The following is a 12,448-nucleotide window of genomic DNA, read 5'->3' as shown; positions in this document are numbered from 1 at the left end:
ATAGGGTAAATACACTGCAGAATTTCTGTCTGGATTTGTGGGATGAAAATTTGCTGCATATTACCATGGTATCAAAAGTAGAAAAAAACTGACCAGCCCCATCACAGTATAAATCAGTGTGAACAGGTACAAGCGGCTATTAAGCAGAATATACAAACGAGTACAGCGGCCTCTGTAAGCACAAAGATGTGGAAACATTGAAGATATGAAATGGAAACTGCATTTTTAGATATAGGTGTATTTAATATAAATATGGAAAAAAAAATGTAACATTTTTATTGCCATCAGCTTAAAGAGAACTTGACTGCAGATTCATGCTACCCGACCGACAGGCAGTATGTGGCAGACACTGGTGCATGATTTCAGACATGTATGGTTGACTCCGACACATTGCAGTGGTTGGGGGATTATCGACAGGTGGTACTCTAGCTGCGTCTGTCCACCATTTCCCCTTCAGTGAGTGGTTTTTCTCTGCATGTATAAGAAAAGACCTGCGACTCACTGGCGGTAGACGGAGCAAAGCTGCGGCTGTTTTTGTATGTTTTTCTCTGAAGCACTGCAGTGTTTGAGAATGAAACATATATGGCTGAAATCATACAGCAGGTAGCTGCCTGGTTCCCTTTAAATGATACTACTATTCATAAGCATGCCTAGACAATATGCAATATAAGGCGTGGAAACTGAAGCAATCATAATTAGTGTTGAGCGAGTAGCTAACTAGTCATACTCGCTATGCTGTTAGGGTATGTGCGCACGTTGCTTTTTACCTGCTTTTTTGCTGCTTTTTCTTCTGCGCTGTTTAATGCCAAAATGGATGTGTTCTTCTATTCAAGCAAAGTCTATGGGAATTTGGGTTTCTTGTTCACACTATGTTGTTCAAAATGCTGCCTTTTTGTGGCAGAACTTTGGTCAAAAACTCAGCTTTGCAGTGCAAAACCCAAATGGCAAAAACAATTGACATGTTGCTTCTTTGAAAAGCTGAGTTTTTGACCAAAGTTCTGCCACAAAAAGGCAGCATTTTGAACAACATAGTGTGAACAAGAAACCCAAATTCCCATAGACTTTGCTTGAATAGAAGAACACATCCATTTTGGCATTAAACAGCGCAGAAGAAAAAGCAGCAAAAAAGCAGGTAAAAAGCAGGTAAAAAGCAACGTGCGCACATACCCTTAGCGAGTACTGTCCACTACTCACATATTCATTACGAGCAGCACAATGTAAGTCAATGGGACGTACTCGCTAAGTAGCAAGTATCCTGAAAGCCGCACTATTCGCTACTCGCATGAAAAGTACAGCTTTCGGGTAACTCGCTACTTAGCAAGTATTTCCCATTGACTTACATTGCGCCCACCACTCGTAACGAATATGCGATTAGCGGACAGTACTCGCTAACAGCAAAGCAAGTACTAATAGTTAACTACTCACTCAACACTAGTCATAAGAGCACAAGTGTTTATGTCATATTTTCTTCAAGATACAAGAGGTTAGGAGTCTTTCAGACGTCCATACTACATCGTGTGTGCTCAGACTGGCCGCAACTCTCCGGACCAGAGCGTGACAGCTTCTTATATTTATCGGAGACTGTCACGCTCGGCACAGGAGACCCGAGGCCAGGTCGTGGATTCTGGTCTGTGCATGTACCGTGTTGTATTAACGTCTGAAAGAGTCCTTAGGAAGTAAAATTTCCATACTCCTGTGCCAGGGGTTCCCTTTGTGCATTTTGTATATCTGGAAACCCAAAATTCAATACATTTGAATAAAAAGTAGACTTTGGCCATATAACTTTAAGTGTGAGTAGGTTACATTAAATGTATTTTAAAACTGGGGGAAAAAAAATGTGCCGGCACACCTAACTGCAATGTGTAGGCGCACATTCACACTGTGGATAACAATAGACAACGCAAATGAGCAAAATACCTTGCTGTAAATAGCTAATAGCACATGTAAATAACAGGTTACTAAGGGTACCTTCACACTTTAGCGATGCAGCAGCGATCCGACCAGCGATCTGACCTGGTCAGGATCGCTGCTGCATCGCTACATGGTCGCTGGTGAGCTGTCAAACAGGCAGATCTCACCAGCGACCAGTGAACAGCCCCCAGCCAGCAGCGACATGCAAGCGACGCTGCGCTTGCACGGAGCCGGCGTCTGGAAGCTGCGGACACTGGTAACTAAGGTAAACATCGGGTATGGTTACCCGATGTTTACATTAGTTACCAGCGCACACCGCTTAGCTGTGTGTGCAGAGAGCAGGGAGCCGCGCACACTGAGCACTGGCTCCTTGCTCTCCTAGCTACAGTACACATCGGGTTAATTAACCCGATGTGTACAGCAGCTACATGTGCAGAGAGCCGGAAGCACAGGCAGCGTGAGAGCTGCGGAGGCTGGTAACTAAGGTAAATATCGGGTAACCACCTTGGTTACCCGATGTTTATCTTAGTTACCAGCCTCCGCAGCTGCCAGACGCCGGCTCCGGCTCCCTGCTCGCTTCATTTGTCGCTCTCTCGCTGTCACACACAGCGATCTGTGTGTCACAGCGGGAGAGCGCCTTTGAAGAAAACGAACCAGGGCTGTGTGTAACGAGCAACGATCTCGCAGCAGGGGCCAGATCGCTGCTCAGTGTCACACACAGCGAGATCGCTAATGAGGTCACTGCTGCGTCACAAAAACCGTGACTCAGCAGCGAGCTCGCTGTGTGTGTGAAGCACCCCTAAGCTGACCCTTTTGATCTAGAGTGCCTAATCAGGAGGGTCCCTAGCTCTAGTATCTCTCCTCGCCATGTGCCATTATATGCATTTTGCAATACACTTTCAGTTTCTTGGGGAACACTAGAATAATAGTCAACAATGTTACATCCTTGTTTCAGTTTTCTACATTCTCAAGATTTCTTAAGGAAAGGGTACTCCAAAGTACCATAGCAAAATGAGGGGTGGACCCAGATTTTTCTGGAGCCCAACCCAATTAGCACAAACTCATAAACATCTTGGAGAAAAGAGGACAAGAGTTTTTTTAGTGCAAAAAGATTACAAAATTTTTATTAGACATAGTGGGGAAAAATATCCAAACAGTCATTAAAAACAGATTAAAACATTAATGGCAGGTGACCCCCACATAGGACATGATACCACAATTAGGATGTATACATATACGGCATATGGGTACAGCGTACTCAATTGTACAGGGATAACATGTGGGTATTATCTAACAATCTGCCGGGCATTTTATAAACACCCTGCCGGACAAAAATTGTTTGCAGTATGAAGCAAATAGCACATAGATTAAATGTCTACATATGAGGCATGTGAACATAACACACTCAATTGTACAAAGACAGCATATAGAACATATAGAGAACACCTAATAATGTGCCACACACTTTGTAATCATACCACCAGACAGGGTTACTGCAGTATTAAGCATGGCTGTGACTGGATTAAAGATCCCACTAAAGAACCTGCACAAGTAAATACCGATACCAGTGGTGCCCTGTATCAGTCCGACCCAGTAAGGAGGGGAGCTCTGCCACTAGTGGAGCCTCTGGGAAGACCTACGTACGTTTCGATATTAGGAGTGAATAATCTTCGTCAGGGAGGAGGCATCAGGTGTCAACCATCCCATGTAACAGGCTTTTAAATGTGCCGTTTGTAATTGCCGCGGACCCAGAAGTCTCACTCGCGGCAATCACACCTGCAGCCAGACGAAATCGCGCGAGATGCCGGCCGTCACGTCATCTTCGCGCATGCGCGGGAGCGGGGACGCGTCACCAAGGCTCCCGCGCATGCGCGCGACGCTAAGACGGCCGCAGCTACGCGCGCCCGAACGGCACCAGGCGCGATCGCACGGAGACAGCCGAACACTGCAACAGAGGTAAGTATGAACAATTCTCTCTGAACATGTGATAATCCAGCAATCTTCGGAATTTAAAAAGACCATAACGTCATGTAAGAACATCATATGGGAAGGTCCATCTTTAGTTTTTCATGTGGATCAAGAAGATGATGAATCTCGCATAGCGGGCATATGGTTAACTTCTAGGTCCTATTAATAAAAAGGACGTACATAAGTAAATAAGCCTGAATAGGGAGGGATGCCAAGAAAAGAGAAGCAAAATAAAAAAATAAAAACAATAAAAAGACAAAGGATACAAGTGAGAGAGCAAATGGCAATTTCACAATGTGAATATGCATGGTTAGATAACACGTAAGATGAGATATATATATATATATAACATATATATGACCATGACCATGGAAAAACATGGAATTAAGTGACTCCCAGGAGGGAGACAGGCTGTAATAGATCAGAATAATGTCATGACTATAAAAAAGGGGCATAACTCACTGATTCATTCAAGCCTTTGGGCACCAATGTGTCCAGTGTCACTATCCATTTGGTCTCACACTGCGCCAGGCGTTTCTTATGATCACCACCTCTGATCCCCCCCATTATTGCATCGATTCCTCTTATCTTCAACTTTGAGGGGTCACAGGAGTGGTGTAATCTAAAGTGCCTGGGCAGTGTTTTGAGTGTTGTCAGATCCTCCTCTGTTTTGGCCGCAGCAATGTCCCTCACGTGCTCCCTGACCCTAATGCGGAGCTCCCTAGAGGTGAGTCCCACATAGGTCAGGGGGCACGTACACGTCGCAAAATACACCACATGTGTGGTCGCACATGTGATGTAATGCTTGATGTTATAAATTTTCTGTCCATTAGATGAGCAGAATGTATGACTACGGAGGACATTGCTGCAGGCCACACAGTGGCCACAGGGAAAACAACCCTGTAGAGGTCCATGAGAACCAAATGGATTGACGCGGGGTGGAACATAGTGACTCTGGACCAACATGTCCCTCAAATTCCTTGCTCTCCTGGAAGTCATTAGGGGGTCCTGGGTAAGCACTCTAGCTAAAGTTGGGTCGGTCATCAGAACCGGCCAGTGCCTTTTTAGAATCTGTCGCATAGTACCCCATTCCTGACTGTGTGTTCCAATGAACCGCACCGCGATGTCACGTTGTGCCTGCTTCTTCGGGGTATCAGTGAGTAGCTGCAACCGGGGAGTCATCTTTGCCCGATTATAGCCAGCCCTAATGCTTCTGCCACTGTAACCCCTCTCACGGAATCGATCCCTGAGATCAGCCGACTGGGCCTCAAAGCTATCATTGGAGGAGCAAATTCGCCTCATCCTCAAATATTGCCCGGTAGGAATGGCACGGATCGTTGATGGATTATGGTCAGATGTAGCGTGTAGTAGTGCATTGACGGACGTCTCCTTTCGAAAGACGTCCGTCTGGATCGATCCCCTCTGATCCACCTTGATCATGATGTCAAGGAAATCGATCCTATGTCTACTATTTTTATAAGTGAGCTTAATATTAAAGTCATTGATGTTTAATTGTCCCATAAATGCATCGAGCTGCTCAACCGAACCCTGCCACACAAACAAAACATCGTCTATATATCTAAGCCAACACTGCACATGGGCGCTAAGCCCGGAGCCCTCGTCTGCAAAAATCAGCCTCTCCCAGAAACCCAGAAAGAGATCTGCATACGAAGGCGCACAGGCCACGCCCATGGCAGTGCCGCGTTGCTGTAGATAATAGATGTCCTTGAAGACAAAGAAGTTGTGTGACAGGGCAAACTCCAGCAGCTCGACAATCAACTCACTCAATTCGCCACTCCGACCGGACATTTCGAGGAAGAAGCGGACAGCTCGTATTCCATCCGTGTGAGATATACACGTATATAGGCTCTCAATGTCGGCTGTGACAAGGATCATATCCTCCTCCAGAAAGATGCCGTCAACGCGCCTAAGGACGTCCGTGGTGTCCCGGACATAAGAGGGTAATGTCTCAACCAAAGTTTTTAAATGGTAGTCTATAAATCTACAGATAGGATCACATAAACCCTCTATGCCGGACACAATCGGACGACCAGGCGGATTGACGGCATCTTTGTGGACTTTGGGCAGTATGTAAAATGTAGGGACTCTGGGACACTTTTTACACAGTCCGTCAAACATCACATTGTGAAATTGCCATTTGCTCTCTCACTTGTATCCTTTGTCTTTTTATTGTTTTTATTTTTTTATTTTGCCTCTCTTTTCTTGGCATCCCTCCCTATTCAGGCTTATTTACTTATGTACGTCCTTTTTATTAATAGGACCTAGAAGTTAACCATATGCCCGCTATGCGAGATTCATCATCTTCTTGATCCACATGAAAAACTAAAGATGGACCTTCCCATATGATGTTCTTACATGACGTTATGGTCTTTTTAAATTCCGAAGATTGCTGGATTATCACATGTTCAGAGAGAATTGTTCATACTTACCTCTGTTGCAGTGTTCGGCTGTCTCCGTGCGATCGCGCCTGGTGCAGTTCGGGCGCGCGTAGCTGCAGCCGTCTTAGCGTCGCGCGCATGCGCGGGAGCCTTGGTGACGCGTCCCCGCTCCCGCGCATGCGCGAAGATGACGTGACGGCCGGCATCTCGCGCGATTTCGTCCGGCTACAGGTGTGATTGCCGCGAGTGAGACTTCCGGGTCCGCGGCAATTACAAACGGCACATTTAAAAGCCTGTTACATGGGATGGTTGACACCTGATGCCTCCTCCCTGACGAAGATTATTCACTCCTAATATCGAAACGTACGTAGGTCTTCCCAGAGGCGCCACTAGTGGCAGAGCTCCCCTCCTTACTGGGTCGGACTGATACAGGGCACCACTGGTATCGGTATTTACTTGTGCAGGTTCTTTAGTGGGATCTTTAATCCAGTCACAGCCATGCTTAATACTGCAGTAACCCTGTCTGGTGGTATGATTACAAAGTGTGTGGCACATTATTAGGTGTTCTCTATATGTTCTATATGCTGTCTTTGTACAATTGAGTGTGTTACGTTCACATGCCTCATATGTAGACATTTAATCTATGTGCTATTTGCTTCATACTGCAAACAATTTTTGTCCGGCAGGGTGTTTATAAAATGCCCGGCAGATTGTTAGATAATACCCACGTTATCCCTGTACAATTGAGTACGCTGTACCCATATGCCGTATATGTATACATCCTAATTGTGGTATCATGTCCTATGTGGGGGTCACCTGCCATTAATGTTTTAATCTGTTTTTAATGACTGTTTGGATATTTTTCCCCACTATGTCTAATAAAAATTTTGTAATCTTTTTGCACTAAAAAAACTCTTGTCCTCTTTTCTACAAGATTCTCAAGATTTCTGCTTGCAATCAGTAAAATGTAATTCCTGCTGATGGTCCGAGGCTGTGACCCCTTCTAAATAACCCTTGGGGAGGGGAGGGTTGTACACTGTTTCAGTGTAGGCAAGAGCAAATATCCTGAAGTTTAGGGCTCGCTGACCCTTGAGTATAACTCGGATGAGTGCAATGGCGGGGGGGCTGCACTCAGCCCAATGTTATGCAATGAGAGAGCAGATCTGAATACTTTTCACAGCCGTATTTGGCATCCGGTTTTTACGGATACATCACCATTTGGTAGCATAGGACACTGTAAATGGCCCTGTAAGTAATTGTAGAATAAAAGTTGCTAAAAAAAATGCATATGGATGGCACACGGATGAGAAGAAAGAAAACAAAATTGTCCTACTATTCTGGATGAAAATCGGACTGATTTTTTATACACTAGTGTGAACATAGCCTTAGAATGGAGATTTATATGCAGTGTTTAAAGGGAACCTGTCAGAAGATTTACCCTGTCTGGATCAGGGGCACCTTTCTTTTAATCTTGTGGTATTAGCTGATGTTTTTTTGACCAAGTGCTTCAAAATGGCACACTTTGTTCTTAAATCTGGTGCAAAATAAAAAAATGCTCTATTTTTGTCTGACTTTTTGGGAATGACTTTTTTTGCTCAAAAAGTTGTAAAATCCTTTAAAAGGGAATCTGTCAGCAGGTTTTTGATATGTAATGGAGGACAGCATGTTGTAAAGGTTAACACAAAGGTTTGAGCAAAATTGTAGACAACCCCCCCCCCCCCAAACCTTCAAAAATGACGTAAGATGAACAAAATAATGTGCAAATATTAAAGTCTAAAATTATTCATAAAGATCAAATGACTCCCCAGTGGGGAAACAACCGTGAAGAATGGGTGGGGGGGGCTACGTGATTACAAGGTCACCCTAGGTTTGTGTATAGGGAGAAAGCCACGAGTGACCTGCCACGGACCGGTCCCCTGACATGCATAGGCAATGGCCGGCTAAAGAAGTATTTTGTTTTTAAAGTCTGCAGCCTTCCAGAATAAAGCACCCAAGGCTGTAGAACACAGCAGGCTTCTGATTCATGCTGCCCATAGTTATGGCAGTACTAATCATCCTGTCAGGTTGCTTTTACATCACATGGCATTGCTTGTACCAAGGTTGAATAAAGGTCCCCATACATATGTCCACCGGCCAAGGGCACAGATTATTGTGGGCCTCCTACCTCTCCCTTGAGGGATGATGTTATGAGAGAAGGATAGGGCATCTAGAGTTTCAGGTGTCTGGCTGGCTCCTGTCAACAATGCGTGCACCCAGCATTGGCACTGATCACCTCCCAATGCAAATGTGACATGTATTGGACAATCCCTTTAACAATGGGCTTGTCAGAAAGTGTCAGTGTAGGCAGAAATAACCCTTTGTTAGCAGAACCTGATGCACGAAGCTACATCCAGCAGAATTTAATCAGAGAAAGCTTCAGAGCAGGATCAGGGAAGAATTGAGGGGGAACCCAAAAAAGAGGATATGTCACAGATCAAAAGTGGACAGTGTGCTCTCATTTTATTACCATTGCTTCTGAGTATTGGGCCATATTATTTAGTGATCATTTTTACCAAGGGCTGTTCCAGGATATATGCTGTATATTACCAGCCTGTGAAGAACACCCTTTTGGTAAAGACCAGAAAAATTAGCAGTAAATAAAAGAGGCCAAACCTCTACAAGGGAAGGTGGAATAAAATAAGAGAAAATACGGCTGTACTTTTGACCTGGTGACTGGTCCTCGAATGTACTGGAAATCTTTCTGAATTTCTGTAACAGTTCTGAATGAGTGGAATTCGGGGGGCTGTGTCTGCAGAGAGCTACCTCCAGCTTCCCCCGATTGAAGCAGAGCCAGGGGAGACGCTACAGAGCAGACCCTTCTCCTTGTACCCGGAAAGGTCTCTCTGAAACCCTGCAATGTAGTACAGTATCATGAAGCAACATATCACAGTTTCATGCTGCCCATGATTAGGGCAAACTAGAAGTACTGATGGCACCCTTACATGTAACGCAAACAGCTGCTGGATGTGCCCTTCATCAGCACAAGGGATTGGCCAGTGGAGCCGTTAAGAAAAGGGCTGGAGCATATATTTAGGAGAAATAAAAGTGTGTCCCAAAAAAAGCAAGTCATAATATCTGCATTTATAGGACGTGACGTAAGGATATAGGGCAGACCGAGCACAACCCTCCCCTAAACATGACAGTAATGATAACCTTACTGCAGACCCGTCCCCAAGCCCAGGCATCCTCACAGGTCTGCACAGTGTCAGAAGGGAGGAACAAAGGCTTTATTAGGAAATAGCCCTGGTGTAAAGGTCACGTCTGACACATAGGACGCTTCTCACTCACAGGATATACCGTATTCCTGAGAGATCAGGTCCTCCAGCAAAACACAGCATACATCCCACATCACATACTCCGCGGGTGACAGGTCAGCCGGCGGTGGGGCCCGGAATCCCGTATACAGCATGTGTGTACACACACATACACACCTCCATCACAGACAGCTCAGATGACAGGTCGGCCGGCGGTGGGGCCCGGAATCCCGTATACAGTGTGTGTACACACATACATCTCTCCATCACAGACAGCTCAGATGACAGGTCGGCCGGCGGTGGGGTCCGGAATCACCTATGCAGTGTGTGTGTGTGTGTGTATATACACACACACACACACACACACACATCTCCATCACAGACAGCTCAGATGACAGGTCGGCTGGCAGTGGGGCCCGGAATCCCGTATACAGTGTGTGTACACACATACATCTCTCCATCACAGACAGCTCAGATGACAGGTCGGCCGGCGGTGGGGCCCGGAATCACCTATGCAGTGTGTGTGTGTGTATATACACACACACACACACACACACACACACACACACATCTCCATCACAGACAGCTCAGATGACAGGTCGGCTGGCAGTGGGGCCCGGAATCCCGTATACAGTGTGTGTACACACATACATCTCTCCATCACAGACAGCTCAGATGACAGGTCGGCCGGCGGTGGGGCCCGGAATCACCTATGCAGTGTGTGTGTGTGTATATACACACACACACACACACACACACACACACACACACATCTCCATCACAGACAGCTCAGATGACAGGTCGGCTGGCAGTGGGGCCCGGAATCCCGTATACAGTGTGTGTACACACATACATCTCTCCATCACAGACAGCTCAGATGACAGGTCGGCCGGCGGTGGGGCCCGGAATCACCTATGCAGTGTGTGTGTGTGTATATACACACACACACACACACACACACACACACACACATCTCCATCACAGACAGCTCAGATGACAGGTCGGCTGGCAGTGGGGCCCGGAATCCCGTATACAGTGTGTGTACACACATACATCTCTCCATCACAGACAGCTCAGATGACAGGTCGGCCGGCGGTGGGGCCCGGAATCACCTATGCAGTGTGTGTGTGTGTATATACACACACACACACACACACACACACACATCTCCATCACAGACAGCTCAGATGACAGGTCGGCCGGCGGTGGGGTCCGGAATCACCTATAGTGTGTGTGTGTGTGTGTGTGTGTATACACACACCTCCATCACAGACAGCTCAGATGACAGGTCGGCTAGCAGTGGGGTCCGGAATCCCCTATACAGGATGTATCTATGTGTACACACAGATCTCTCCATCACAGACAGCTCAGATGACAGGTCGGCTGGCAGTGGGGTCCGGAATCCCCTATACAGGATGTATCTATGTGTACACACAGATCTCTCCATCACAGACAGCTCAGATGACAGGTTGACTAGCAGTGGGGTCCATACACAGGATGGCCCTAATCAGACATGTGGCCTTTTGGCACACAGAGGCCACAGCGCTCACCCTCTGCGCCACGCGGAAGCCACGGCGCTCGCCCTCTGCGCCACGCGGAAGCCACGGCGCTCGCCCTCTGCGCCACGCGGAAGCCACGGCGCTCGCCCTCTGCGCCACGCGGAAGCCACGGCGCTCGCCCTCTGCGCCACGCGGAAGCCACGGCGCTCGCCCTCTGCGCCACGCGGAAGCCACGGCGCTCGCCCTCTGCGCCACGCGGAAGCCACGGCGCTCGCCCTCTGCGCCACGCAGAGGCGACAGCAAACGATATCTGTGGTGCAGAATGAGCACGTCTCATTCCCAGGAGCTCTAGCCCAGGTACACTGCCGTCCATGTGTTCTGCACCTCGGCTGACATCTGCTCCACATGTACAACCCTATACAGCGTCCACACATCACATTCTACAGAACTCATGACCGGTACCTGAGGGCTGCGCCTCCGCCATTCCACCCACGCAAGCAGCGACGTTTTGTCCCCGGTGATTCTCCAGACCCGCAGCTCCACCGACACCGAGCGAAACCGAGCTCCAGCCTCCTGCTGACGTCACATGCTGCTAACCACTGCGCATGTCCTGATAGGACACGCCCTTTGGCAATCAGCCGTGTGTTTTCTTTCTTCATTTTTTTTTCTTTTTTCAATCAACTTTATTTTAACGGACAATTTGATGAACATACCTCACATGCACAGCACATATAACCGCTACCATGTGATGCCTGGAAAGCTTTCTGAGGGGACCGTGCGTCCCAGCAGCCGGCCATGCTGACAGCTGGATATTTTCTTTGCTTGTTCTCTCTTCCCTGCTGTCCTTCACAACTATAAGAACAGTCAGCCGCCATAGCTGTGTGTGAGAGGAAAGCTCCTGGAGGAAGGTGTCTCCGGAGAGACAAAAAAATTGTTTAAAAGAACAGAGTCTCCTCAGTGGTTGATACCTTTTAATGGCTAACTGAAAAGATGGTAATAGCAGCTTTCGAGACAGCTCAGGTCTCTTCATCAGGCTCAATATAACACAAAATCTGAAGAGTCACATATTTATACACAACAGGACAGAATGGGGCAGTAAAAAAAAAAAAAAAAGAGAGAGAACGGAGAGACAGAACTTTTTATAATTCCATGACATGGCCGCATGAGGGCTGGGGATTTTTTTTCCGGCCAAATTGCAGTTTTGAAGGACAGCACTCATTTTACCCTAAATGTGCTGGAAACGGGAAATCTAACAACCCGTCCCCACAGATTCCAGGTTAGGGCTGTTTTTCATGTGCGAGTGCGATCTGCTAAAACATGGGATTGCACTCGCACCAGTGTTAAAGGGAACCTGTCATCAGAAATTTAGCTATCCACC

At 47.0% G+C, this 12,448-nt stretch overlaps 1 protein-coding gene across 1 annotated transcript in view; it reads right to left on the bottom strand.

Moving 5' to 3' along the window:
* The window catches only part of NFX1 (nuclear transcription factor, X-box binding 1), a 154,724-nt gene extending 143,068 nt beyond the window's left edge, over positions 1–11,656 (bottom strand). Inside the window, exon 1 of the mRNA XM_075314894.1 lies at positions 11,533–11,656. Within this exon, the coding sequence (XP_075171009.1) occupies positions 11,533–11,554 (22 nt within the window). The 5' untranslated portion in view covers positions 11,555–11,656. The remainder of the gene's footprint in view (positions 1–11,532) is intronic.
* Positions 11,657–12,448: the final 792 nt, after the last annotated feature.

This window comes from Anomaloglossus baeobatrachus, chromosome 6 (assembly GCF_048569485.1).
Source record: "Anomaloglossus baeobatrachus isolate aAnoBae1 chromosome 6, aAnoBae1.hap1, whole genome shotgun sequence".
NCBI lineage: Eukaryota > Metazoa > Chordata > Amphibia > Anura > Aromobatidae > Anomaloglossus > Anomaloglossus baeobatrachus.
This window is presented reverse-complemented; position numbering and strand designations above follow the sequence as displayed.